General features: G+C 52.9%; 3 protein-coding genes across 9 annotated transcripts; all 3 read left to right on the forward strand.

Moving 5' to 3' along the window:
- Window positions 1–512: 512 nt before the first annotated feature.
- On the forward strand, window positions 513–8217 carry EIF3D (eukaryotic translation initiation factor 3 subunit D). Of its 4 annotated transcripts, none has more exons than XM_054810292.1 (15): window positions 513–665; window positions 1056–1189; window positions 1510–1555; window positions 1932–2068; window positions 2177–2262; window positions 2758–2830; window positions 2965–3080; window positions 3300–3432; window positions 4050–4197; window positions 4462–4592; window positions 5051–5136; window positions 5362–5491; window positions 5962–6104; window positions 6908–7188; window positions 8101–8217. In XM_054810292.1, exons 2-15 carry the CDS (start codon window positions 1067–1069, stop codon window positions 8112–8114), a joined length of 1647 nt encoding a protein of 548 aa, XP_054666267.1. In that variant the 5' UTR covers window positions 513–665; window positions 1056–1066; the 3' UTR covers window positions 8115–8217. The 4 variants fall into 4 exon arrangements, with proteins under 4 accessions (XP_054666267.1, XP_054666297.1, XP_054666277.1 ...); XM_054810322.1 differs by having other exon boundaries at window positions 515–665; window positions 2968–3080; XM_054810302.1 differs by having other exon boundaries at window positions 537–648.
- Window positions 8218–8429: 212 nt separating this feature from the next.
- FOXRED2 (FAD dependent oxidoreductase domain containing 2) lies at window positions 8430–17698 on the forward strand. Of its 3 annotated transcripts, XR_008575454.1 has the most exons (10): window positions 8452–8605; window positions 9180–9725; window positions 11343–11594; window positions 12115–12384; window positions 13117–13283; window positions 13941–14106; window positions 14620–14861; window positions 15717–15887; window positions 16618–17002; window positions 17156–17698. XR_008575454.1 is itself a non-coding variant. In XM_054813164.1 (9 exons), the coding sequence occupies exons 2-9, from the start codon at window positions 9202–9204 to the stop codon at window positions 16881–16883; spliced, it is 2058 nt and encodes a 685-aa protein (XP_054669139.1). In that variant the 5' UTR covers window positions 8430–8605; window positions 9180–9201; the 3' UTR covers window positions 16884–17698. The 3 variants fall into 3 exon arrangements, 2 of the variants coding, with proteins under 2 accessions (XP_054669139.1, XP_054669140.1); XM_054813164.1 differs by having other exon boundaries at window positions 8430–8605; window positions 16618–17698; XM_054813165.1 differs by having other exon boundaries at window positions 8536–8659; window positions 16618–17698.
- Window positions 17699–18713: 1015 nt separating this feature from the next.
- TXN2 (thioredoxin 2) lies at window positions 18714–27190 on the forward strand. Of its 2 annotated transcripts, none has more exons than XM_054805723.1 (4): window positions 18714–18870; window positions 19587–19822; window positions 21431–21554; window positions 26443–27190. In XM_054805723.1, exons 2-4 carry the CDS (start codon window positions 19587–19589, stop codon window positions 26557–26559), a joined length of 477 nt encoding a protein of 158 aa, XP_054661698.1. In that variant the 5' UTR covers window positions 18714–18870; the 3' UTR covers window positions 26560–27190. The 2 variants fall into 2 exon arrangements, with proteins under 2 accessions (XP_054661698.1, XP_054661689.1); XM_054805714.1 differs by lacking the exon at window positions 18714–18870 and adding an exon at window positions 19087–19215.
- Window positions 27191–27525: the final 335 nt, after the last annotated feature.

Below are 27525 nucleotides of genomic sequence, written 5' to 3' on the forward strand. Positions count from 1 at the left end.
ATTAACATCACTCCTTTCCCACTCCTACTCATTTTTGTTACTAAGCTGTCATTAGGAAGGAGCGAGATTTCGGGAAACGATGGCGTCACGACAGAAGGCACGACAAAACCGGTGACACACCAACTCGACCGGGCACACATCACACAGGACGCAGCTTCACGGAGCGTGTGGGCCCCCCGCGCCCTGCCCGCCGGGCCGGCACCCCGCGGCCCCTCAGCAGCAGCGACAGGCGGCCTCGACGCCCTCGGCTACGAGGTCGGACACGGAAGGGAACTCCGGCCGCCACGGATGCCGGGGACGCCGCGGGCAGCGGAGGAGGCACGGAGACCCCGCAGCCCGCCGGGCCGCTGGCGGAATGCACCACAGGGGCGCTCGCGTCCACCGGCCGCGCGCCGCGGCTTTTCTAGCCCGGCTCTCCTGCAGCTCTACGGCCGTGACGTACTGCGTTCCCTGGAAGGGAGGCGCTTTACGGCAGCCGCGCTCCGCTCCTCCGTGACTTTTTTTTTTGTTTTACGACAGCGGCGCTCGGTGGCGCTGTTGTCGCGCGGCGCTGACGCGCAAAGGGCGGGCCGGGGTTGCGCGAGCCCTCTTTCCTCGCCCGCCGCCGCCGCCGCCGCCGCCGTATCCGCATCCGCTGCCATCGGGGCCGTGCCGGGGCCGCGCAGGTGAGAGGGGCGTTGGGGCCGCCCCGGTGTCGGCCCCCTGTCCTACCGGCACCTGCTCGCGGGCATCGGGACCCCCGGCCCCGCCCCGGCGCTGCCACCGGTTCCGGTGTGGCCGGGTCCTCGCCCCTCCCCCCCCGCACACACAGTGGCAGCGGCGACCGGGACTCCCCGCACCCCAGCCAGGCCGCTCCCCTCGCTGCGGGCCCGTCTGGCGGAGGTGGCCTCCCCGCACTCCCTGCCCTTCATCGTGGCACCGCGCCCTGGCCTGTGCCGGGGTGAGGGCCGCGGTCCCCGGTGCCCCATGGCAGCGGGCGTCACGGCCTGCAGCAGAGCTCACCGTGCGGCAACTGAGGGCTTGGGTTTTGTTTGTTTTCATTTTTTCCTCTGTAGAAGTTTAAAATATGGCCAAGTTTGTGACACCCGTGATCCAGGACAACCCCTCCGGCTGGGGCCCTTGCGCCGTGCCCGAGCAGTTCAAGGATATGCCCTACCAGCCCTTCAGTAAAGGAGACCGTCTGGGAAAGGTACTTAGTCGTGCCACGGCGCGTTGGGCTGCTGCCGAGCGAGCCCTTCTGACATCCCACCTCAGCACGCCGCCACCGCTTTTCGCTTCTTGCTACCGCGGCTGCTCTTCTGACACCATTTGCAGCATCTCCTAACACTTAGCGTGGTTGTGAACAATTAGCAGGGCTGGTGAGCAGAGGTGGGAGTTGAAAGAATTAGTTCTGGAGCGTGCAGCAGTATTTGCTTTTGCTGCTTTAAGTCCTGCCTATATAAAGTCAGAGGTGGGGGGGATCTGTCAGTTTAATAGTCACTTATTTTGACTGTTTATGCTTGTCCTTAGGTGGCCGATTGGACAGGAGCCACGTATCAGGATAAAAGATACACAAGTACGTGTTGTCTGGTGGCTGCTCCTCTGGCTTTTCTCCTACAAAGTTTTCTTTGAGCGTCATTCCTGCTTTCATGTCTCACACCCGCTCTGGTGGTTACCTGCACACCTCAGCAAGAGGCTTCTTCAGTTGTGAAGCTCCATGGGGCTCTCCCTGTCCTTAGGGCATACTCCTGGTTTTTGTACTGCCCTGTGACTGGGGCTTCTCAGGGAGGCTTGGGGGGGCGGGGGGAAATGTGCTAGCATAAGGCAAGAGTTCCAATTTATGCATCAGACTTAGGTGAAGGCAGTTGGAGGGAATTTTGGGGAGAAGGGGGCAAAGTGTCAGGGTTTTGTTCCTAGAAGCTTGGTGTCAAGATGCTTTGTTATATTTCCAGACAAGTACTCGTCACAGTTTGGTGGCGGAAGTCAATATGCATATTTCCATGAGGAGGATGAGACAAGCTTCCAGCTGGTGGATACAGCACGAACGCAGAAAACAGCATACCAGAGGAATCGTATGCGATTTGCACAGGTAACATGTTCTCAGGAACAGGCTCAAAGGAGAGCTTCAGCAGCATGGAATTATTTTGCAACTAAAGCGTTCTTTTTTTTTTTTTCTTTCCTTCCTTCATTTCTGCAGAGGAACCTTCGGAGAGACAAGGACCGTCGGAACATGCTGCAGTTCAGCATGCAGACGCTGCCAAAGAGTGCTAAGCAGAAGGAGAGGTAAGGCCACAGATACAAGCGTACCGTACTTGGGTTGGAGTGTGAACATACTGTTGATAAATTTGTTAAGTTACTGTAACAGAACCCACTAGAGTGAACAGTCAGAAAAGAGGAATTCAGGATATTCCAAGTCCGATGTTCTGCTGATGTCATCAGTAGTTATAAGCACGGGTTTCAAATGGCTGTCTAAGAATTTAGAAGGATTTTTGAATTGTGTTTAGAAAGTAAACATGATGTATTACAGCAGAACATACCCTTTCTGAAAACTGTGTTGTGGTCTTTGGAGGTAAAAATATTTAAAGAGCCACTCAGAGTAGAGAACAGAACTTTTAATGCCTCGAGCATCTTGATCAACAGACAGCTCAGCAAATGTTTCAGTGGCTCGGTGCCTAAAAGCATTGCTCCTCTGGTGGTAATTTGGAAGTGTAGGAACGGTTGTGGCACGTAGCGATCAAGAACTTCTGTCGGTGGCTTTTCACGTATTTGCCATTTTAGAGATCGTTTGCGCCTACAAAAGAAGTTTCAGAAGCAGTTTGGAGTGAGGCAGAAATGGGACCAAAAATCACAGGTAAACAAGCTTTCTGCTCCCTGTGATGGTTTGGTTTCTCTGGCTGCGCTCACGGGGCAGTTCCTCTTGCACAAGTCCTGATGTGCTGTGTCTCTGTTTCTCTCTCTCTCTCTGTCCTACCTCTGGCTGCACAGCAGAAGCCTCGTGACTCCTCTGTTGAGGTTCGCAGTGATTGGGAGGTGAAAGAAGAGATGGATTTCCCTCGGCTGATGAAGATGCGCTACCTGGAGGTGTCGGAGCCACAGGACATGTGAGTTCCTAAAACAGCTGTTAGCTTGCTTCCTGAACTGACTGGATTTTTGGAACGCAGGAGGGCAGGGGTCTCCTGGCCTGGTCCCAGTGTTCTCACTGAGGTGCCCAAAGCAGGGGGAGGTAATGGAACACCCAACAGGCCCCTCTGTCCTCTGTGGTCCATGGGTGGTGGTTATCTGTAGGGGGGGGTATGAAGATGATCCTCTTACCTCTGCAGAGAGTGCTGTGGAGCCCTAGAATACTATGACAAAGCCTTTGACCGTATTACAACAAGGAATGAGAAGCTACTGAGGAGCATTAAGCGCATCTTCCATACCGTCACTACTACTGATGACCCAGTTATCCGAAAGGTATGTCTACTGGTTTGTAAAACCCAATAGCGTGTTTGTCAGACTGTGCTGTTGTTACAGACCCGCTGTCGCCATCAGACCAAGGTTAAGGGCAGAAAAATTCCAGATCTCTGTGTGCAAAAAAAAAAGTAAAAACTAGCCGATGTCATTATTTTTCATGGGTCCAAGGCAGAGCTAGATTAATGCAAAACTAGGAATACTGGCCAAGGAAAAGCTGTAATTCTGGAAAGGCGAGCGGGCCGGTACTTGAGCTGTGTTGGGAAAGAAACTTCTATGTCAGAGACGTGGTTCTTGAGGTTTCTTTTGGAGATGAGGAACACTCAGAGATTTCTCTCTCTGACCCGATCAGCAATAAGGAACCAAATCTTCCCAACAGACTACATTTTGTAGTGGGTTTCTTACTTTTTCCTTGTTTGGGTGAGGGTGAGTCTGGATTGCTGGGTAGTACCTCACGTTTTGTCTAGCAGTCAGTGATGTACCTGCCAGCCTGGCTTCCTCAGCGTGAGAGGAGAAATTCATGATGGTGGTTGCTAACACTTCTGCTCTTGGCTGGGGAAGGGAAGGGGTGATGGTTCTTGTTGCTGAAACACAGTTTTCTCCTCCTCCTGTGTCCGTAGCTGGCAAAGACCCAAGGGAATGTGTTTGCCACAGATGCCATCCTGGCCACACTGATGAGCTGCACTCGCTCCGTCTATTCCTGGGACATCATTGTCCAGAGAGTTGGATCCAAGCTTTTCTTTGACAAGAGGGACAATTCAGATTTTGGTGAGGAAAAAGCCTGAAAGAAATTTCTGTTACAGTAGCTAAAGGGTCTAATTTTCTTTTATGCTTTTTTCTTTTTTTTCTTGAGTTCATTCTATGTCTCAGTGTCCAGACTGAGACCCCTGGAACAACCTGATTACTGCAGTACCCTTGCTGACTGGGGGGGTAACTTCAGTATTGATCTGCTCCAACGTGGGGCGAGAGACTCGCTGAAGCTGACAGAGTTACGTCCCGAGTATAACCACTTGTGTCTGGTTTTCTTCCCAGACCTCCTGACAGTGAGTGAAACAGCCAATGAACCACCACAGGAAGAGGGCAACTCCTTTAATTCTCCACGCAACCTTGCCATGGAAGCTACCTACATCAATCATAACTTCTCCCAGCAGTGTCTGAGGATGGTAAGGTCGGGTAGTCCTGGGTAGTAGGGTCTGTGTTTTGGAGAGCCTCAAGAAGAGGCTTCACTAAGGCTGGTTTCATACAGTACAGAAGCATTTTAATTGACAGAGGTTCTTTACACCGATGTTCTTTCAGTTTTGAGAGTTGGGATTACTTCTGGTGAGCAGTGTGACTTTGTTGTAGAAAGATTTTCACCTTTACTCCACAAAGCGGAAATCCCACTCCCATTAGTGAAGCAGGCAGGCTTCTGAGTACAATTAGTGAAGCTGAAGTGCCAATAGAAGTAATGCTTTCCGCAAAGTGACTAGTGAACGCGAGGCTTCTCATCAGCTGTCTTAATAATTCAGCCTTTTTCTATATAGGGGGAAGTGGCTACTGTTGCTATAAGAGAATTTTTATCCAGTAGGGGAGAGCTCCCTCAGGATTTTGTCCTAACATGCCCTTCTGTTTTCTTCTGCAGGGAAAGGAGAAGTACAAGTTTCCCAACCCAAACCCCTTTGTGGAGGATGACATGGATAAAAATGAAGTAGCCTCTGTTGCGTACAGGTATGTCGATCTGTCTGATGCCCAGGTTTGGCAAGGGCACAGGATGTCAGCGTGATGCGAGGCAAAACGTGTTAGGAGTGTTATTGATAGAAGCTTTACCATGAGAGGGATTCCTGGATGTCCTCACAGTGAACAGATAGAGGGAGAAAGGATTTTGCTGAGTACTTGGATGGATCTGGAAGAAAACAAGGGTCAGAAATAACCCGCTGGATTATTTGTTGGCAGATACCGAAGGTGGAAGCTGGGAGATGACATAGATCTCATTGTCCGCTGTGAACATGATGGCGTGATGACAGGAGCTAATGGAGAAGTGTCATTCATCAACATCAAAACACTGAACGAGTGGGATTCCAGGGTGAGGAAGGACGAGATCCCAAAGCTAGCTCTAAGTGCTTCACTGCTGCCTGACACGCCAGGTACAGCAGGCAAGATGAGACAAACATCTGGCGGTGTTCCCCGGGTGCTTACATTCCACCAAAGGAGTAGAACTTTGGTGGCCAAGCAGTGCTGATGAGATTCTCCCCTAGGTGTGAGGTAGCTGGTTTGAACCCTGTTCTTGTCCCCAGACCTGTCCCCATGCTTCCCTCGTGAACTCTTCCCTCACAGACTTCCCTTCCTAACCAGCGCCACAAACGTTGGCCAATCCCCGCTGTTTGCGTTTCTCCCTTTGCTGTGCAAGGGCGTTCTCTGTGAGGTGCTGTTCACTTTCCTTCATATGATATAATAAGGTAGATAGAAGAAACTTCCCTACATGATGTCAAGATGGCTGAAGAGGCAACTGCTGCTGGCTTGTTGAGTTGACCCTAGTTTTGATTCTCCTCTCAGTATTGCAATGGAGTAGACTGGCGCCAGAAGCTTGACTCTCAGAGAGGAGCTGTGATTGCCACGGAGCTGAAAAACAACAGCTACAAATTAGCCCGCTGGACCTGTTGTGCACTGCTGGCTGGATCGGAATATCTTAAGCTCGGGTAAGACGGGGTTTTCACACCAAACATCTTTCAGGTGCGTTTTCCATGATTTAGCGCAATATATGTTAAAGTGAACCATTTGTAGAATGAGTAATTGGAAAATCACGCCATGGTTTGAGTGGCAAAGCAGGGAAAGCTTGTGGTGAGCGTGCCAGCCTTGCTGTAAGCCACTTCCCCGCAGCATCCAGCCGATGCACCCCCGCTGTGACCAACCTCGTGACACCACGCGCATGACAGGCAAGCGGCCTCCGTGGTGCTCGGCCTGCTTGCCGAGATTGCCAACAAGGGAAATAAATGCGGTGACTGTACCGCCTGTCAGGAATTTGATCGAGATCCTCAGTGCCCCGTTACTGAGAAATTGGGTGGAAAGGAGGTATCACTGTAGCCCTTCTTGAACCATTGGCTTAAAAATCTGAGTCTGTGCTGTGGATGATGAACAAGAGGCGTTTACTAACTCGGTTCTGGTGGTTCTGCAGTGCTAGGTTCTGTCCTTGGGTATGGGACTGATGCATTTGCATCTGTTTTAAGTCCAAACTCCCTGCTATTTGTGCTATTGCTTAATTTTTATCTGTGGGACTAATTCTCTGTCTTGTGTACCTGCCTATCCAATTTGGGGTAGTGGTATGTTACTGATTGACAGCTCATAGCCAGGAGATCCTCTTAGCTTTCAGTGTTGGAGCGTTGGGATTTTTCAGCCTAGAAAACAAAACTAAGATGATCACACTGCTTTTCTTGGTGGTGTTCCTCTGCTGGTTGGGCTTAATCTCTTGATAACCCTCTGGTTTCTTCTTACCACCTCCTAGATATGTATCCCGTTACCATGTGAAGGACTCTGCCCGCCACGTGATCCTGGGCACGCAGCAGTTCAAGCCAAATGAGTTTGCCAGCCAGATCAACCTGAGCATCGAGAACGCCTGGGGCATCCTGCGATGTGTCATCGACATCTGCATGAAACTTGATGAGGGGAAGTACCTCATCCTCAAAGACCCCAACAAGCAGGTGATCCGGATCTACAGCTTGCCTGATGGCACCTTCAGCTCTGATGAAGATGAGGAGGATGAGGAGGAAGAAGAGGAAGAGGAAGGTTCGTAGCGTACTTGGTGATTTATGCTTTTAAGTGACCTACTGGTCTGGATGAAAAGAGGTGGCTTGTGATAAAACTGGATCTAAAGGATGAGATCTGACTAGTGCAATGATGAGAGGAGCGAGGCTGGAGAACGTGTGGTCCCAAGGGTGGGACTCGGTGGTGGGAAAGGTGTGAGTGATGTTGGGAGTGCTCAGTTGGAAGCAAAAAGAGCAGCAAGGTAGAAATGCAGATATTGTGCCTCTGCATGGATACTGAGCCGATTTTAGCAGGGGTAAGGGAGAGGAGCCAGGTCTAGAGCACAGAGTGGGAAAGTGGAGCTTTCCAAGGAGCCCTTCATTCAACGGCGCCGGGATTTGGGGGGGTGGGTGCTGGGGTATTTTTTACTACAGTTTTAGAAATGGGAGTGACACATTTAAAATGCGTGGTGACCTAGCCTGATTGAGGTAACTCAGCAAAGGCTTTTAGAAGGTGAATGTTATAGTTGAGCAATCACTAGTTGGTCAGTCTGGGAGGGTGGGTGGTGCCGCCATGGACACCTGCTGTCTCGCTTCACCACCTAAAACCACCTGTGATCCCCGACGTGTCATCTATGCGCGCTCTGTCAGCGGTGGGAAACCATCCGACCTGGGAAAATATCTTCCAGATTTTTTTTTTTAAGCTGTAAACTTAGCGTGGCTGCTCTTTTTTATTACGGAAATTTTAGGTTGCCGCATAACTTGCTCGAGCATGTAAATTGTGTAATTCCAAATGCCGTGTGTGTGTTCTTGGCTGAGGGACAGGTTTGGTGAGGACGGGCATGCTGCGGCGGGATGAGCCGCGCTGTAGTTCTCCTTGTTCCTCGGGGGGTTGGCTTTGGTGGTTTCCTTCCCCCCGCTGCATTCGTTCATCACTGTTTCTCTTCTCTTTCAGAGGAGGAGAGCTGAGCCCCACGCTCAGACAAGGGGGGCTGCACCTTCCCCCCGGCCTGTTCTGCAAATAAATCACGAGGGGGGACAAAGCGGAATAAAGTGACGTTTGTTGAGTGACGCTGCTGTGTTGTGTGTGCCTGGGTTCGGGTTCCCTCCCCCGGTACGGGGCTGGGGCGGCCGGGGGCGGGAGAACGGCGGGGGGAGGCGCTGGGCGCCGGTGTGAGAAGCGACAGCCCGTGCCTTTAAGCGTCCGGCTCCGCCCCCACCGGGCACGTGGTAGGCGCGCGGCGGCGCCATGGTGCCGGCGGGAAGCGGCAGCCGCGTCACGTGAGGCGGGGCGGTGGCTCTGCGCGGGGCGCGCACCTCCCCCTCACCCACCCCTCGGCGGGCGGCCGCGCTGCCCCCCCCCCCCCTCCCCGCCCCCGACACCCCCCTTCCCCCGGCGCGTGCGGCGGGCGCCGAGCGCCGCGCGGGAGGAGCGGAGCGGCGCGAGCTCTATGGTGCAGGTGCGGCCGTTGGCGGGACGGGTCCGGCCGGCTCGCGGCGGCCCCACGCGCCAGGTGCGCCGTGCGTGACGCGCGGCGCCTCGTAGGTGATGGCCACGTGCCGCACGCCAGGGGGCGGGGGCGGGGGCAGCGGGGCCGAGACCGGTCCCTATTGGCGGGGGAGCGAGGGCAGCGCGGGGCACCCCATCTCTCATTGGCTGATGGGCTTGCGCCTCTCTTTCTTATTGGCTCTTGGGGTGCGGAGGCACTGTAGGGTCTGTCAGCCATTAGCCCACAGGTACTGCCCTTGCCTTCCCACCCGCTGGCCCCATGCCATCTGCCATTGGCTGCGGTGGGGGGGTCTTGTATGCCCATTGGCTGGAGAGCCTGGGACCCATTTTGCTATTGGCTAGCAGGGAGCAGGGCCCCACCTCAACACCTTCACCCTGGCTTTGGGGTCTTGAGGGGTGGTGGGCGCATCATGGTGGTTGGGTCTTGTTAGAGGGTGGGTAGGGCCACACCAGGCCGGTGGTCTCTTGCAGGGAGGCCTCAGCTTGCCCCCTGGGTGATGCCCCTCCGGTCCTCTCCCCTGCAGGGGTGGCTGTCACGGCCTGGCCATGGCCCCAGTGGTCTGCAGGACACTCCTGGGGCTGGCCTTGTATGCCGGCAGCCTGTGTGCGGCGAGCGGTGCAGCTTTCCTCTACCACGACTACTGCGTCATTGGAGCCGGCCCCTCAGGCTTGCAGGCAGCCTATTTCCTCCAGCGAGCTGGCCGGGATTACATTGTTTTCGAGCGGAGCCACGCGCCCGGCAGCTTCTTCGCCCTCTATCCTCGCCACCGGAAGCTCATCAGCATCAACAAGCAGTACACGGGCAAATCCAACGGCGAGTTCAATCTCCGCCACGACTGGAACTCACTTCTTAGCCACGACCACCAGCTGCTTTTCCGACGCTACTCCCGTGACTTCTTCCCCAATGCTGATGCAATGGTACGTTACCTAGAGGACTTTGCTTCCCTGCTGAAGCTGCGGGTTCAGTACAACACGGCCATCATCCACGTGACACTGGAGAGGGATGAGCAGGCCTGGAACGGCCACTACTTCCTCCTGACCGACCAAGACAGGCAGAACTACAAGTGCAGGTAATGAGCGTATCCGGGGCTAGCTACACCATGGGTGTCTTCGAAGTCACAAAATCACAGAATAAATTAGGTTGGAAGAGACCTGTGAAGGTCATTTCATCTAAGTCCCCTGCCCAAAGCAGGACCAGTGATGTGAGGTTGCTCAGAGCCTCACCTAACTGAGGCATGAGTATCTCCAAGGATGAAGGTTTCGCAGCCTCTTGGAGACTTGACCACCATCACCAAAGCTTAACCACCATCACAGGGAAAAACATTTTGCAGGGATCAGCAGGCGGGGTGGGTGGGTGGAATAACTGCTCTTGGGAAGGCATTGCCTTTCGTGAGCCACGTTGTCCCTCGGATGGCTGAGGACCTGGCAGGGCAGACACAGACTGGCTGCGATTGGCATCACTGCAACTTCCATGCTTGATATGTTTTATCACTATATAATTGCTCTCTGTGAAAAAAAAAAAAAAACAAACCCCTTAGTTGTAACCACTGGTGCCTTTATTACAAACTCAGGTGAGACAGTGCAGTAACACCTCATCTCCGGTAACCCACGCTTGCTTAGAAGAATCAGTATTTAAAAGTATGTCCCAGCCAACTGAAGCCCTAGGTTAGTACAGAGCTGGCAGGAGGGAACCAGAGAAAAGTGGGGCTGTTGCAACAGAGGGAACCAACTGTGAGGAATAACCCTCAAGGCTGATGGTCCCTGAATTCCCCTTCCCCTTGTCATACTCATGCCTGTGTATCTTGCACTGCCACTGAGCTATATTCCTAAAAACCGTCTAGAAGCTACTTGTGTGAACATACGGAGTATATTTCTCACCTCTCCTGAGAACCTCAGCTCTACAACAGCAGGTCACGCTGGCTGTCACTTGGAGGTGTGCTGGCTGGCAAGCTTGGAGGGGACAGAAGGCAATCCTGGACACCCACGCACTGCGAGCAAGTTGCTCTCGGGAGCTGTATGAGCAAGGCTGGGACAGCAGACAGTGCTGCGAGTCTCAGCTGCCTGGTGTTTCCATCTATGTGGCAAAAATTTCCCTAAGATTCAAGTAAAGGCTCTTAGGGAGAGATATAAAAAGATTACTGTACTTACAGTAATTCTTAACACTAAAAGTATTTGCTAACATGTTTTTATGACTAGGAGTTACATTTTAAAATATTGAAAACATTTTCTATCCCTTTTAAAATGACTCTTTTCCTGCTGTATTAAAAGGCAACACAAATTTTAAATCAAAGTAATTTTTATATGCAGGATATAATCAACTTGTGAAACACTTTGGTATTATAATATGCGAGTACATATGAGCAGCACTCGCACACTCACAAAAAACTGAGGGAGACTTAGGAAATAAGCGGAGCTTATGTGTACAGCACCCGCATTGACCTTTTGCTATATATGACGATGTTCCTAGTCTTCGTTGGCCTGAGGATAGGGAGGAGAGGAGCAGGTCATTAGATGAAGCTGGGGAGAGTTTTCTCTTGAAACCATGACCTGTGCAGCTGCTCCAGCATGGCTGGAGGGAGCACGTCACAGCTGTCTTCCACAGCAGGAGGAGGGAGGAGTGATGAGATGGAGCAATATCCTCATACCCATAATTCCTGTATTCCCTAGCGCTATCCTTGTTTTTGCAGCTCTTTGTTGGTCGCTACTGGCACATGGGTCCCCAATGTGGTAAACTTTCCTGGCTCAGAATACGTTGAGGGTTACGAGACTGTGTCCATCAACCCAGAGGATTTTGCTGGCCAAACTGTGTTGATCTTGGGCCGAGGGAACTCGGCCTTTGAGACGGCGGAGAACATTCTGGGTGTCACGAATTTCATTCACATGGTGAGCCGGTCCCGTGTGCGCCTCTCGTGGGCCACCCACTACGTCGGGGATCTGAGGTAGGAAACTCCTCTTCTTCCTCTTCCTAACACAGCCAGAGTACAAACAAGGAGAAGCGCTTCTTGCCCAGGCGACGAACTGGGCTGGCACAGGAGGTGCTGTGGTTCTGGGGGTCGCAGAGGAAACATGGGGCCTTCCGTCTTGAGGTCCTTGGTTTAAAGCTGTCCAGGTTGAAGTTGCTGAAGGCAGGAGCTTGATGAGAACTCTTCAGGGCTTGTGTGAAATAGGAAAATGTCCCCTTGGAAACTGTATCATTAAAAAAGGCTGACTCCCAAGCTGTTCCCTTGCTTGCAGTCAAGGAGGAGAGCTGAGAGGTTGATTACATCCTGCAAGGGCAGCGAGGCTGTGCTACCTGTGCTGTTCCTGTGAACCCTGAGGCTCTGGGGATAACCTTTGCACTGAAGGGGAGTGTGGGATGCCTGGTAAAAGCATCCCATTTGCAGAAGCTGAGACTGAACTGTGGATCCTACCTCTCCTCCCTTCTTTTAGCCCTTCTTACGTTTCCCTTTTTTTTTGTAGAGCAATTAACAACGGTCTGCTGGACACCTACCAGCTGAAATCTCTGGATGGGCTTCTGGAGGGTGACCTGGAAGATCTGGCTATCGTCAAGGACGAGAAGGGGAAGCTGCACATCACGCTGCGGTTCTACCTGGAGAACAGAAACACCAGTGCAGGCATCAACTCTATCACCCTCCCGCAGGATGAACTGGATAACTTTGCCACCCGTGCACCTTATGACCGTGTCATCCGCTGCCTGGGCTGGAAGTTTGACTTCTCTATCTACAACAGGTGAGGGGGAACCAGGATCTCCAGGGAAGCAGGTATTTAGAGTGAGAGACTGTGATGGGCCTGACTAGGGAGGAAAGGGAAGGGCAGGTCCTCTCCTGGCAGCATTGCCCGGACCTCCACGTGCTTTGAGCTACCTGGTTCTGCACAGTCCTTTGTTTATCCTGCAGCTATAGCCGCATCCCAGTGGGAACGTGTGTGCCACAAGCTGCAGGGCTGAGCAAATGGAAATGTTGGGACTTGGGTGACAGGAAAAGCTTGTGCCTTTAGAACTTAACATCCTGACCTGCTAGATCACGTGGAAAAGGCTAGCAATGTTTTTTTGTTTAGGAGGGTTTTTTTGAATGAGGATGGTACAGGTACAGATCACTACAGAAAGGTTTTGTCTGCTTTTTTTTCTCTGAGGATGCAACCTTCACTCCACCTTAGTTTGTCTCCTAGTACATCCTGCAGTTGAAAATGATACTGCTAACTTCACTGTCTTCCAAAATTTGCTGTTAGTGGCTCAGGCTGGAATTTGATCTTGAGCAGAGCTACCTTGAGATGAGCACCTTTGTCTTCTGGAAGATCCTCGTTGACTTCATGCTCTTGGGAAAGTAGTAAATCCCACTGAAGGCAGTGGGGGCATGAAGCAGTGTCTTGCAGTGGCTGCAATATAATGTGTGCCTTATCAGAAACACTTTATTTTCCACCCCTGCCCTTCCTGACAGCCTGCTCTTCTCTTTTGCACATCAGATCCCTTAGAATGATGCCAGGAAAAGGGAATAAAAAGAAGTATCCTCAGATCAAACCTAGTTACGAGTCCAGAGGCACTCGGGGGCTTTTTGTTCTCGGCACTGCTAGCCACTCTGTTGACTTCAGGAAATCTGCTGGGGGCTTTATCCATGGATTCCGGTATACAAGTGAGTACTGGGGTGTACAGAAAGGGCAGAGGTGAGAATTGTTCCTCCCTTTGAAGGAACAATTTATAGCTTACTGCTGGAATGAGATCGCCCTTAGTCTTGTGCCGGCAGTAAGAATGACAAAACACAGCCGAGCTGCAGCTGTGTCGTCTGAAGTGGAGGAGAAGTGACTTGGGGTCATATCTGAAGTTTTTGGTTGTCTGTCTTTGTTTTGTCTTCTGTTTCTCTTGCCCATTGTCTCTTATTTATGTAACACAATAGATTTCTGCCTGCCAGATGCTCTGCCTCGTGACAGGCTGTGGGTGAGAGGTCTGTGCTGTGGAGTTAAAACCCAGCGGCTTTGGGCAGCAGAGAGAATTTCCGTCTTTGTGTGTGTGTGCCCATCCTTATCATTAAAGGACTGCTCAGAAGTAATGAAATATCCCTGAGGACCCCCTGCCCCCTCACCAACCACTTAGCATCACATCAGCTTTCAGAGGGCATCTCCACTGCAGTTACCAGTGATTGGGGTGGGAGATCCTGAGCATGGATGAGCCGTAAAGCTTATTTATTGTGTCCTGCCAATATCTGTGTGTGCCGCAGCACAGCAACAGGATTTCTTAAAAGGGTAAGCTTGGGTTTTTAAATAAGCTGTCTTTGTTTCTCTTGATGCCTTAGCTCGTGCAGTCCACCGCCTATTGGAAAACCGTCACCATGGTGTCCCCTGGCCATTCACAGTCTACCCTATTACACAGCTGACCAATTCCATCATCAAGCGGGTGAATGAGGCCTCGGGCCTCTACCAGATGTTCAGTGTCCTGGCTGACATCATACTGCTGAGAGAGTGAGTGAGTAATTATTCCCAGCACTGCACTCCATCCTTTCATTCCTTTTTCTTTACCACTGCTTTCCGTGGTGCCACCTCACAAATTGCTCCTCTGCTGCCTAAGGACATCACCGTCATGTAGGCAGTCACCTCGAAACCTGTACCACTGCCGCGAATGGTGCCACTACGCCCAATTCTGCCGATTACCTCTCTCTTAAAGGGCTGAAATGGTCCAAACCTTCCCTCTAGGCTCAGAGGTGTAGTACCCTTGTGCTGTCCCCAGGGAAAAGCTTTCCTTGAGCAGTGCTCTTGTAGAGAGGACTCCCACAATCTGGGAGAATAACGGAGTCTTGTATCAGTATCTGCAGCCTTCATAAGCTCTGCATCAAGTCCAGCTCAGATCTGTAATGACCAAAAATAATTACTATCTGATGGCTCTTTAGCCTTAGCCTTGACCAGCCGAGAGCGTGTTGAATGCCAGCTGGCTTTTATCTGGTGGAAGAGTCTGACGGTTGTGGTTGCAATTCACAGGAATGCCACAGCATTTGAATACCTGGAAGAGTACCCGGTTGGAGTCCTGGCTGAGCTGGAAGTGCACACAGGGAGAAAGGCTCCCAGTGGGCTGTTTGTCATCATCATGGAGTATGGGAGGAATTTCTCTGGGGCTGACAAGGATGTCTTCTACTACAACCGAGCCGTGGGAGAGGCGCAGCATGCTTGGCAGTCCAACTTTTTGCACCCTGTTATTTACTATTACAAACGCCTCCCAACAGGTAAGCTTTCTTGTCTCTCCCTGCTAATTATCTGATATGAGCAAAATGGAGAGGGATGAAGATAGTGAAGGCATTGCGCAGCCTTCTCCATTTCCTTCGTGTCCGTCTTCTGGGGGGCCTGCCACCACTGTGAGCTGAAGAGAAAGCTGGGAGTTGGCAAGAATTTTCCATTGGTCAGACCGATACAGCATGGGGAGGGTGGTACCAGAGACCTTGCATTTGAGAATAAGAACAAACAGGTGTGCTGAGAACTTCACCATTCCTAAAAAGAGCAGCATTGCTTCCCTTTGGCTGGCACCCTGCGTGTATTTTGCAGAGTCCCTGCAGATGAGGCTGGCCTGTTCAGTGTTACTGCCAAAAGAAAGCTGCGCTCTGTGGCCGGCCCAGGTCCGAGGGGTCATTCAGTGATAGAAGCAGCCAAAGGCAAGAGTTTGAAGATGAGTGCTACATGCAACAAACAAACACGCTCAGAATAGATTTCCTTGGGAAATGAGTGCGCTGAATCTTCATCTCTAGAAACCTAAGGTCAGGGTCCGGCCTGCCTTGCACGGAAAGAAGCGTGATGGGTAGCAGCATTAAAGCTTGGAATGCAGCTCAGCCTGTCTGGCAGTCCCTGCCCAGGGGGAATGGGAGTGAAATGACACGGAAATACTGCGGGCAGGGAGAAGGGGCAGCTGTGCAGTGGCAGGGCTGTTTGAGGACAGAGGTAGCATAGGGGATTGCAAATGAAAGTAAGGTAGAGATTAAAAAGGTCAGGACAAAAGCTGGAACAGCTGTCGTAGCTGCTTTCCACTCCCCAAGCTCTTTTTAATGCCATTTTGATTCTGAGAGATTCCCTTAATGTTCTCTTTGCAGAGCATGAGATGAGACTTCGGCCCCCAGATTGGCCTCTCCCCCGCCCAGATGCCATCCATCACATTGTGGAGGACTTTCTGACAGACTGGACAGCCCCAAACGCTCACATCCTGCCGCTGAGGAGGTTTTTGGAGAACTGCCTCAGCACTGACCTGCGCAACTTCTTTGCTGGTAACTTCAGCACAGGGTGGAGGTGGCAGGAGGAGGAGGGATGTGAGGGACACGTGACAGGAGCGATCTCTTCTGCAAATAGCTGAGATCTCCCTGTGGCCAGCTGGTGGTCTCACCGTCAGTCACACCTCTTCCATGCATTACCCCAGAGGGTAAAAAGTGCCAGTGCTGAGTGTATGTTCCCAAATAGCCTTTGCTCTTGCTCACTGCCAGACAGAGACTGCCCCAGGCATGCACGGATTTAGGGAAGGGTGTATGAGGTTTGGTTCGATCCTTTTTCTAGCTGCAGCTTTCCTTCCTCCTCCATTATCTAAATGTTTCTTTGTGAAGAGATCTCTTTTCATGTACTGATGATGGGATTGCTTTCCCATGGGAAATGGGAGTGCTGGGATATGAGAGTTGATCTCTGACTGGTCTGGGAACCTCCTGCAGGAACCCCACGTGGCACACAGAGGGAAGCAATCCTGTGGTAGGAAGAAGATGCCAGAGGACTGCAAGCTGAAATCCAGCTCCTTTTCCTCTCAGAGTGCAGACTGGAGATGCCACCCTGCATCTCCTCAGCTCTGCAGTATTGAGTCGATTACTCTGCTGCCATCCAGGGCAGGGTGCTGGGTGGGAAACTCCAGTCATCTTCCCTCATCCTCTCTACATTTCATTCCAAATGAGTCCTCAAGAGTTTATGGGAGTTATTCTCTGCAGAGTCTGATTTTTTCGATCCTTTCCCCCGCAGAGTCGTGTTTCCTGTTTGCCTTCACCCGTCAGAAGCTGCCTCCGTTCTGTCAGCAGGGCTACGCCAGAATGCAAGGGCTCGTGGGGAGCGAGGGGCTCCGGCGTCACGCAGCAGAAGCTGGCCTGCTAGAGGATTACGCTCTCACAGACTTTTCGGGCAACGGACCCCCTGACAGTCATGACGGGTCACAGGACCAGCTGCTGACAGATCATGCAATACCGGTTCGTCCGCTACAGCATCTTGTTAATGCCAAGGATGAACTTTAACCTTTCTCGCTCCACACTGAAATCCATAGGTGCTGTTGTGACAATACTGTAACAGAGATCCACAGCAGGATTCTGCCCTTTCCCGTGCACCTGTTCCATCCCCACGCCTTCCACTGATTGTGAGTTGCCAAAGACCTGCTCAGATCTTGCTGTTACAAAGAGGACCAACGTGCTCTGAAGGATAAGCGAGAGGCGAAAACCCAGTGAGGCTCCTGCGTTGTCCTTGCAGAGTTCAAAGTTGCCTGAAGATGATGTTTGTGTTTATCTTGCAGACCAATATCCGCGGTGACATCCGGGGTCAAAGAAGAGAGAGCACAGGAATGCCTGGGGAACTTAAAATGTCACATCCCTCTTCTGAGGTGACCTGCTTGCACCCTGTGGCAGCCCAGTGCAGGCTCTCTGGTCCCTGGACACTGTACGCTGCGTATACTCACAGATTTGTTTGTGTGCTGAATCCCAACGCGGTACTCCAGGCAAACATCGTGGTATTTCTCCTGCACTTGACTTAGCGCAGTTGTGAAGCCTGAGTGGAGAGGGGTGGTCTTTTGGTTTGGTTTGGTTTGGTTTGTTACCATGTAGGTTGGATAACTTGTTTCCCAGAGGGCACTACAAGAGACCCTTCCCTCTAGGGAAGATGAGTAGCTTGCCTGGAATGCCTGGGACATGGACACTTACCCTTTGAGTTCGGCTCTGCTGTCCTCAACGTTTCTCTTGTCCTGCACCAAGCAGCCTGAAAGGTTAGCCCCGTCTTTTATAAAGCATGACCAATGTTTCTCCTATTTGCACTATGTCCCATCAAGAAAGTTTTGGGTGGACTTTGATGTTGTTAAAATGCTTGTCCTCTATTTCTTTTATTCCCCTCCGGTCACCTTGAGATCTTACTGGCATTGACCGGGAGGCTGTCTGCACTTTATTGCTCCTTCTGTCACCCACCCCGTGTTTGTCACCCCTCCCCGTGGGTGCCTTCCACAGCTCCGGAGTTGCAAAGCAAGAGCAGTTTTGAGCTCGACCTTTCGATGTCCCTGTGATTTCTAGGAAATAGAGAAGGGGGGGAACTGGCTTTTCCCTCCACGCACGTTCTCCAACCCCTTAGCGTCTGAAAGAATGTATACCCTGTTCCTTCAGTCCCTGTACGCGCTGCCATCGCAGGTGTTTCCCCTTCCATCCGTGGATGCCCACAAGAGAGCCGCAGACTGTACGTTCACAGCATACGTGTTGCCTGGAAGTGTGATTCCCCTTAGAAAAGCAACGATCTAAAAAACCGGCACCCCCTGACCCTTCTCGGCTGGATCCCGTGACGTGCCGCTGGCCTCCAGCGGGTGCCGGGGATCCCCGTCCCCACACTTCGTGTCCAGCCTCGCTCCTGCTGGCAGGGGCGGGGAACGCCGGCTCCGAATCATTTTCTGTCGGGCGTCGCGGTTACAAACGCCGCGGGGGGAAGCGATGAGCCCCGCTGGTTCGTAGTCACCCGTGGGCGCAGGGTGGCAGGTTGGACCCGGTGCCCTGCCCCGTTGCGTTGCGTGGAAGGGAGTTAACTGCTGGCCGCAGGGCCGGGGGGTGGCCGGGCTGCGTCCCTCCGGCACAGCTCACGGAGGCGGCAGCGGCAGCGCCCCGATCCGATCCGATCCGGGGGAGCCGCCGGCTGCGGCCGGGCGGGACGGGACGCGGCCCACGCCCCGTGCGGAAGGTGCGCCACGCCCCTGGCAGCGCTCGCAGCGCCCATTGGAGGGCGCCGCTGCCAATCAGCACCCAGGGCTCGCCCCCGCGTGACACAGCCGGCCCGCCCCTACAGGGCGGTGGGAAGGGGCTTAAAGGACGGCCGCGACGGCCAGTCAGAGATCGAAGCTTGGGGCGGCGGCCAATCGTCTGGGAGAGTGCCCGTTCCGTTGTTCGCGGCCTTCCTGCGGCGGTGACCAATCAGCGCGCGAGTGGGCGGGGCGCTAAGCGGAAGTTTGGTTGGGCGTGGGTCACCTCCGGGCCCGGGAAGGTGCGGGGTGGGGGCTGCGGTTTGGGGCGGGGGGAGGAAAGTGCGGTGTGTGTGTCCCCCCGTGGGTTTGGGGGGAACCTTCCCCGTGGCGCCGGGGGAGTGGGAGCCCCATGTCTGGGGGGCTCTGCCCTGTGGGGCCCCTATGGCTGGGGGGTCCTGACCTGTGGGGCCCCTATGGCTGGGGGGTCCTGGCCTGTGGGGCTGGAGGAGCAGTAGTGGGGCCCCCGTGGGCTGTGGGGCGGTGTCCTTCCCCGCGGGGTTGGGAGGGGGCTGACGGGGCTGTGGGGCCCTGTCCCACTGGTGGGGCCTGCTGGGATCCTGTGGCTGAAGGAGCCGTGCGCCATGGTATGAGGGAAGCGTGGCTGGGGGGGCCTGCCCCGTGGGTGGGAAGGAGCGGGCCGAGGCGGGGCGGGGCGGGCTGTGCTCCGTAGAGCCGGAGAAAACGGGCACCCTGCGCTTGGGGCGGGGGCACTGCCCCGCGGAGATGGGGAGAAGGCTGGGGTCTGTAGCTGGGGGGGTGGAGCCCCATGGCTGTGGGGCTGGAGCTGCAGTGGCATGGCAAGGGCTGGGCGTAGGGGTGGTAAGCGCTCCAGTGCGGTGCCCCATACGTTTCTGTCTGGGGCACCTGCTGGCTTGGGGGCTGCCCTGCTGAGGAGGCTTTGAGCAGAGAGCACTGTGGATGCACCCATCCCAAATACTTTCTCCTCTCCCCACAGATGGCCCAGAGGCTGGTGCTCCAGCGGCTGCTGTCCCTTACCCCCAGGACATTGCCCCCACAGGGGCAACGGATGCTCCCTGGCCCCCTGACACTGCGTGTCCCCCCGGCACCCCACAGCAGGGCCTTCGGCACCTCAGCAGGCTGCGGGAGCACCTTCAACGTGCAAGACGGCAGTGACTTTCAGGACCGAGTGGTGAACAACCCAAAACCAGTTGTGGTGGACTTCCATGCACAGTAAGTTGCCCCCCATGGCTCTTGCGCCCCTCACTGCAGTCAGATACGCAGGTGTGTCCCTGCTGCTCTCCTGATGCAGCGGCACTCTGGGCGCACCGGGGATGTGAGTGTGCCTGAGGGCTTCCTGAGCTGCGGAGCTGCTGACCGCCCAGTGCTCCTATGGTGCAATCCATAGAGGTTTCACCCACTGGGCTGAACCGCTGTGGATGTAGCTACACCCTGCAGGAGCATAAAACTAAAATGCCAGGAAGGCATTCCCTGGGGGAACTGCACCTCCCAAGTGCTTGGGTGTCACCCTGGCCCTGGTGTTGCATCATCCTGTAAAAGACACGTTAAGAAAAAGCTCTGATATCGCCCTTTCTTTAGCTTCATGGATTAAATGTCCTCTTAAAAACACTAAATTATATTAACAGCCATATAAGAACGCTGCGCTTGGTATACTCCTGCACCATCATGTTCTGTCTTTCCAATTTTCTTATGCTGCATGCTCTTAAGGCAGGGCTTTTGACAACAAATGCCTTTATGTATTAATAACAGCCACATGATACCAACAGCAGCATTTGTCATCGTTAAAAGTGTTGTCATCCTCTTGCCAGTAAAAATATTCCTAGATGTTATCTATCTGCTGGATTAATGATACTGATTATTTTTGTTTTCTCAAGTATTTTCATAGTCCTGCAGTGCTGTCATGTGAGCCTGTTGTGGCTGATTCTGGGCAAACAGAGTATGAAACAGCCTGAAAACTTCTGCTCTAAATAGACCAAAGTGACAGCCCAAAATGAATGCTAATTGGGATCATCCAGGGAGGAGAAGACAAATAATTGCAAGTCTGAAACTTGATATGGAGGGAGGCTGACGAGGAACAAAGTTTACTAGAGCTTCGATTTTAAAACAAAAGGGCACGTAGAGCTTTAACTCCTGTTTTTCTTGAACCGAGTTAACAGCATCCTAACTGGTGCAGACAGAGGATGCAGGGAGTGGTTTCTGTGTACAGGACCTCACAAACTCTGCTGCTGCTGCACTTGGGTTTGGAATAGGTGGTCTCTTTTTGAAGAGATGCGACATCTCTGGGAGTTCTGCAGCTAAAGGGGGATTTCTGTAAACCCCACGGTGAGTGCGGAGGGGAAGTCTATGGTCTGATAATTGTCATAAACCAATTTGAGTTTGGGCTGTGACCCCCTGCACCTGGCAGCAACGCCTGCTTTAGGGCAGCTTTGTCTCAGCAGGGTCACAGCTCTGCACATATGCACCAGCGAGGCAGGGTAGGGATGAACAGCTGTGAAGAGGGGGCAGGAAGACCACCAAGGCTGGCAGAGCAGACTGTGGTGTGAGAGAAATGATGTCAAAAGCACCATGAATGCTGAATGGTGACTTCTTCTTTCCCCACTCCCCGCAACACACACACCCCCAAACCCACCCAACCTCCCTCCTTTGACAGCTCCTTTGTGAGAGAAATGTTTTTCTAAGCCGTGGTTTGGGAATGGTGTTTCCAGGCTGGCTCTTGAATGGAATGGCAATGGTGGTAAAGGCACTAGCGTACCAGCAAGCCTTCCACAGCCACTGCTGCGCTTGCCTCCTCTAATGTCTCCTCTCCCCTTTCTCCATCAGGTGGTGCGGCCCCTGCAAGATCCTAGGCCCCAGGTTAGAGAAGGTGGTGGCCAAGCAGGAGGGGAAGGTGCTGATGGCCAAAGTGGACATTGACGATCACACAGACCTTGCTATTGAGTATGAGGTAGGAGCTGGAAGAGCATGGGCTTTCCTTTGCTGTTGGTGCCAAGAAGGTCCCTCCCTGGGGAGAGGCGTGCCTGCATGGCGGTGGTGTTGGCGGGGAGGGGAAACCCAGTGCCTACAGGTTCCTGATCCTTTGGTGGATTTTGCTGCTTGATTCCCCTCCAGCTCTTCTGCTTATGCTCAGCATCCCCACCTCTAACTCTGCAGAAGTGTGTCCTCTAAGCCTTGCAGGCGTTTGTCAATGTAAATGCTTGCCTGCCCTTGAGGAGCCTCGCAGCATATGCGGTGTTTTACTGCATGCATGCTCAGGTGCAGGGCAGGAACGTGAAGTAACAAGCCCAAGTCCGTTCCGGTCTTGAACACGGTTCTTTGTGCAGCCAGCCTGTCCTCTTTCCCTTCCTTGTTCAGGATTTCTTGCTGGGTGATAATGTCCCTCCCTCAAGCTGCAGCACAAGGAGAAACCGTGAGTTTTGTTTGGACAGGTGGAAGCCAGGTCGGAGAACACACAGAGGCAACAGGAGCGTGCATCCCACTCTGGAGAAGCACAGACCTTGGTGCTTACACTTGTGTTTCACGTGCCTGTTGTGTATGTTCCCTGAGCTGCCTTGCTCCCAGCAAGGAGCAGAGTGACTGGAGAAAGCCATGGCCTTGGCTTATGTGATTTATTTATCTTTTCCCTTTGTCAGTGATTAGGTAGCTTAAGAAATGCAGAAATCCCTCTGACAACTGTGCTCGCCCCCCCGTTGTCTCTCCTTGTAAACAACAACACAGTCTGCGGAGACAGGGCATCTTGCTGCTGTGTTTTACAAGGAAGAAAGTGCTTAATTTTCACTTGCATATCACGAAATGCAGCTGCTCCCCCTCCGCAGGTGAAGTCCCGCTCCCAGGGCCAAGGCTAGCACAGGAAGCTCCTCAAGTTGCCCAGCAAAGTGTGAACCATCTCCTGAGCAAGCTGTCATCTCGTTGCGCCCGGAGGAGACACTCTGTGCTGTTCCCACACCCTGCTGAGTCGGAAGGAGAAGGAAGTGGAAGCAGCTTGTTCCCTCCCACTCTTTCCCAAGGAGACCTTTCTGCATGTGCTGTGGTGGCGCGTCCGCCCAGCTGGTGCCCACAAATGTGACTTGCAGCTTCCACAAGCTGAGCACGAGAGCCTCCAGTGCTCTCCTCTGCGCTGATGGGCTGGCAGATAGGCTCCGGGCCAAGGAGGGTGCCTGCTGGCTCGTGAGCAGGGCTGTGTGTCACAAGGCTGAAGGCTGCATGGCTCGAGGGTGCTGGTGAGAAGTTGAAGAGGGCGAGGTTGTTTCAGCGGTGGTCAGAAAGTGCATAAATCCTAATCAATGCAGACAAGGCTCTGGTAGTAACCACCCTAAGGAGAAAAGGAGAATAGAGATTATTAGCTTAACTCTTGTATTGTTCCAAGCCTTCCAGTAGATGAAATTAGGTGGGATTACAAGAGGATAATCTCAGATGACTGGAAAATGGCAAACAGAGTGTGTGCGTGTGAAGAAAGGTCTGTAAAAAGAGGCTGAAAATTCCTGAGTTGTGCAGGTTTGATGACACGCTGCCTGTGCTCTCCCACCGGATGGTGAGTGAGCAGCTGCACAGCCCACGGCGTACACGCATTTGTCTGCAGGGTCTGCCTGTCTTGCAGCCGTGGTGGCATAGGTGCAGGCAGGATTTGGGCTGCAGGCAAGGGCTGGCTGCCAGCAATTCCTTCTGGAGCCTTTATATATAAACACAATGAAGTTTTTGTTTTGCAGGAGGGCCTGTGGGTTGTTGCTGCGTCCTCTAATCTGAGTGATGCATGTTATGTGGCCATTATCCCTGTGGCTGAGACCCCCATGCCTAGGCAGTGTCTATGAGTAGGATAGCTGCAGACAGGTAGGGGTAAAGGAGATGTTTTTGCTTTGGTCTTCATAGTTTGGGGCATCCTCTTCAAGGCAGAAGTTTTGTTCATGTGCTGAGCACATGCTTGGTTAAGGTGATGTGAGCATCAGGGCTGATGAGAAGACACCAAGTTGAGATTAAAGAGGGACCAAAGGTAGTGTTTGGGAGAGATCAGGAGAACCAGAGGTGGAATGTGGGAGGGATCAGGAAAGATTTACTTGTTTTAAAGCCATTACATTGGGGATCAGATGTCTGCAGGCTGAGAGAGTTCTTGTTTCAGGGTCTCTGCTACCCCCACAACTCATCCAGTAGCTGCCAGGAAGTCTCCATCCATGTTTATTCCCGTGCCCACGCGTGCAGCCCCCAGCTTGCCACCCGATTGCACAACATCCTCTTCAGCAGCCCCTTTGGCGTGGGGGGAGGCAGGGCGAGGGGGAGAGACCCCCTGGAAGACCTGAGGAATGCTGGCGCATTCCTTCACACGCGCTGCTGTCTGCCCTTGGCTCCCAGCCGTCCTGGCTTAGCACGAAGCAGGGACACATTTCCTGTGACTAGAGACATCCTCGATGCCCTTCCTCGCCTGGTTATGCCCAGCACAAAAGTTCTTTCTCTAGGGATTCCTCCTTTTATCTTACACCTTTCATGTCTGGTTGTGGCCTTTCTCTGCTCCTCCAGCCTGCTCCTGACCTCTCACCCTGAGAGCAGAAAGGGAGAAGGAATACTTTTGTTTAATCTGCCGTCTCTTAAAATTCTTTAGATTCATCTCTTGCCTTGGCCCGTTGCCCGCGCATGTGGCCACTGGGAAAGGGCAGCCCCTTCTCCGGCTGCTGCGGGTGGGCAGCCCTGGAGAGCTGCTGGATACAGGGATGGTCGTTCATCAGCGGAGCTCGGTCCTGTGTTACACCTCATTCTGAAGCCTGGGTGAAATCCTTCCCCCTGCTCATTGCGTGGCACCTGAGCTTGTATAAAAGCTCCAGTTTCAGATGGGAGAGAATTCCCTTGGTATGGATGCTGCCAGGAATAGCCTGGATGGCTGTGCTTATTTATTTATCTGTTTGGTCAGTGCTGATCAAAAGCAGCCTGACTTTTCCTCTAGAAATGCTTTTGAGGGAGGAGGAGGGGGTTTTTTAGGGTCAGTGTGGATGAGACCCAAAAGAAAGAAGAAAAAAGGGAAGAGGGAAAAAAAAAAAGCCCCAACTTTCCCTTCTAGAAATTCCCATGGCTTCTCAAGCAGCAAAACAAAGTACATGCTCCATTACTGGGCCGCCCTTGCTGCAGCTAGCAGGAAGGAAGCTGTTAAAAGCCTCATGTTTTCTGGGCAGAGACAAGTTCCTCGGTGCCCCTGGTTCTCACCCAGCTCTGCAGCACTAGCCCTGGACCTGCCAGCCATTCTTTGAGGTTTGCTGAGTGCCATGAAAAGGGAGGAGATGAAAGGATTGAGGCTGCATGAAGCTAGTGGGTGTGCTGGTCAGCATGTGGAGCCCTGGAATTTGGTTTTATCTGCTCCTCTGTAGTGCTTCGAAGAGTCACCCGGCCCCTAATGGCCTGACATTCGTTGTTGCTGGTTGGGCACACTGGGTTTTTTGGATTGAGCTGGGGTAACTGTGCTTGTTATTAACACACTTTGCAAACCAGAGGGAGGCTCAGCAGAGCTTTGCCCTTCTCGAAGGGCAGAGAGGGAAAGACCAGTTGAGTGCAGTGCTGGTACCTCCTTTCTTGCCCCAAAATCACAGGGGAGCACGTTGGTAGCACTGTTGCCAGTGCTGAGGCCCTAGCCCTCCGGATCAGCTCCTGCCAGTCACTAGGAGGAGCTGAAGATCGCACGTTGCAGCAGCCCTTCAGATGAGGCTGTTCAAGCCCTGGGAGACAGACAGACTGCTGGGAGCCGTGCTGGACCGGCCGGCTGGGTGGGAAGGAAGGGAAGCACAAGATGTCCCTTTCATCTCAGGCTCCCGATGGGAGAAAAGCCAGCCCTCTGGCATGTTTCCTGAAGAAGGATTTGCAGATCCTTGCTGGCAGTGGGGCTGGCAGCGCACGTGGGAAGGCCCCACAGGCGGGGAGGCAGCAGGCGAGATAAGGACAGGACGTGTTTTGGGGGGGAGGCTTTGCAGAGATAAGGGCACCAAAGAAACATGACTGGATCTCTCCGTTGCCGCAGCTCTCCGAGCTCTGGTTGCTCCTTCTCCGAATCGTGTCCCCAGGGTCTCTTCTGTCGCTGGTCAGCTGGCAAGTCCCTGGGGAGTGTTGTGATTTCCACTGCTGTTCTCTTGGATAATTCTCAGAAAACTTTGTTCTGGGCTAAAAAAGCGGTGCCTGGAGCAGTGCAGCTGCCTGCTGGCTCTGGTCAGAGGGACATTTTCACTTCTTACCTAATCGTCAGAGATCCGCAGTGGACAGCCACTAATGTGTGACCAGCTAAAGCACTGAAAACAGGAGCAGAAAAGGAAGGATGGGTTGGAGGGGGTTGTCATTACCAGGGTAGGATGGAGCAGGAAATCTGCCTGTGCAGTGATGGGTGGGGAACCCTCAACCAGCTCCAGTCCTGTCTGGAGAACACAGGTTCAGTCTGATACCACCCTGGCCCTACACTGGCCAAAGGTCATCATGTCTGAGAGGTGTCCTGGTAAAAGACCGGGTTTGTTTGCTTATGGTAGGACAAGAGGGAAGGAGAAGAGGAATTTGTACTGGGTGGGGGGGAAAGCTTTACCTGTTTGTTTTTATATGAGCTTTGGGTTTGTCTTTAAAATTTTGGGTCTTATTTAAACTCAAAAAGCTGCTCAGCCTTGACTTAACCAGTGCAATGTAAGTCAGTGCAGAGATGAGGCCACAGGGAGAGGAGGAACTTGGCTGGCCTGTATTTTGCGAGCGGACGTGTTACCCTTGAGCAGTGTACACTCAGCTCCCTTGTAGCCATTTCTGCAGAGCTCCATTTGGGGCCTGGGTGCAGCTGGGCTCCCTGCAGCCTCTGCTCACCTCTGTCTCCCCATTTCTGTTGCCCCCAGGTGTCAGCAGTGCCAACTGTGCTGGCTATGAAGAACGGAGACGTGGTGGATAAGTTTGTGGGGATAAAGGATGAGGATCAGCTGGAGGCATTCCTCAAGAAACTCATCGGAGCCTGAAGTAAAAGGGTGGCTGTACCTCTGCCTCTGGACACATCCATGTTGTGCATTCCTTGCCAGGGAGAGCTGAGGGGCACATGAACTGCCTGCCTTCTACCACCTGGGGTTTTCTTCTGGTTTGGGGTTTTTTGGAGATGCACCATGTTGTAACCCTTCCCTCCCACTCCCCCTTCTCTTGCGCAGCAGTAGTTGTAAAAGATGCTGAGGAGTGGAGCTGCTTATTCTCAAAATGGGGAATGCGGCTGGAATTAGGAGCCTGTGTTTATCAGCAAAGAGCTGACGTGCAGAGCTGCTGCTGAGTTAAGAGGAGGAATGTTTTTCTCTTTGCCTAGCATTTAATAGCCCAGAGCAGAGGGCAGCTGCTCCCTGCAAAATGTGGGTACATACCTGTCCTGGGTGGGTTTGTTTAAAGCTGAGGACGCCTCTGCTTTGTCTGTGAAACCTGTCTGTCTGTCCCTGTGTCCTCATGTCTTTGGGACAGGTACAACTCCTCAACAAACCCATCGGCTCCCGTCATAATTTTATAAGATAAAATAGAAGTATTTTATGGATCTTCTTTTGTAGGTCTGTAATAAAGAGAACTTTATTGGTCACTGCTGTCTAGCTGGAGAATAAAACTTGATTTTCAGAAGTCACAGGGAAGTCCCTTGTCTGTCCAGAGAGATGACAGGGAGCATCAGCAGCACAGTGGCTGGTTCCTAACAATGAGTTGAGAAAGCGCAGGTTACAACTTGATCCCTACTGAAAGGTAATGTGCTGAAAAACAAACAAGTGGATTAGTTTCACAGGGCTTTCAGTGCTGCTTCTAGGACCCCCTGTGGGTGCTGCTGGGTCTGGGATGCCAGAAGGAGGACTCACCTCCTGCACGCAGAGGAGCAGCAGCTTGTTGTGCACAAGGAATCAGCTGTGCTTGCTCCCCCGCCCCCCGCCACCATGCTTTTCTCCTTTCCTGCCCGAGGAGCCTGA

The sequence above is a fragment of the Grus americana genome, chromosome 1 (genome assembly GCF_028858705.1).
Source record: "Grus americana isolate bGruAme1 chromosome 1, bGruAme1.mat, whole genome shotgun sequence".
NCBI lineage: Eukaryota > Metazoa > Chordata > Aves > Gruiformes > Gruidae > Grus > Grus americana.

What these genes read in the sequence shown, in the direction of transcription:
- EIF3D (XM_054810292.1), top strand. Translation starts at nt 1,067, where the DNA reads ATGGCCAAGTTTGTGACACCCGTGATCCAGGACAACCCCTCCGGCTGG. An exon ending in AATGGGACCAAAAATCACAG is followed by an intron (nt 2,831 to 2,964) that starts GTAAACAAGCTT and finishes CTGGCTGCACAG; the next exon opens with CAGAAGCCTCGTGACTCCTC. An exon ending in TCGGAATATCTTAAGCTCGG is followed by an intron (nt 6,105 to 6,907) that starts GTAAGACGGGGT and finishes ACCACCTCCTAG; the next exon opens with ATATGTATCCCGTTACCATG.
- FOXRED2 (XM_054813164.1), top strand. Translation starts at nt 9,202, where the DNA reads ATGGCCCCAGTGGTCTGCAGGACACTCCTGGGGCTGGCCTTGTATGCC. An exon ending in AGGCAGAACTACAAGTGCAG is followed by an intron (nt 9,726 to 11,342) that starts GTAATGAGCGTA and finishes TTGTTTTTGCAG; the next exon opens with CTCTTTGTTGGTCGCTACTG. An exon ending in CACTACGTCGGGGATCTGAG is followed by an intron (nt 11,595 to 12,114) that starts GTAGGAAACTCC and finishes TTTTTTTTGTAG; the next exon opens with AGCAATTAACAACGGTCTGC.
- TXN2 (XM_054805714.1), top strand. An exon ending in GTGGTGGACTTCCATGCACA is followed by an intron (nt 19,823 to 21,430) that starts GTAAGTTGCCCC and finishes TTTCTCCATCAG; the next exon opens with GTGGTGCGGCCCCTGCAAGA. An exon ending in ACCTTGCTATTGAGTATGAG is followed by an intron (nt 21,555 to 26,442) that starts GTAGGAGCTGGA and finishes TGTTGCCCCCAG; the next exon opens with GTGTCAGCAGTGCCAACTGT.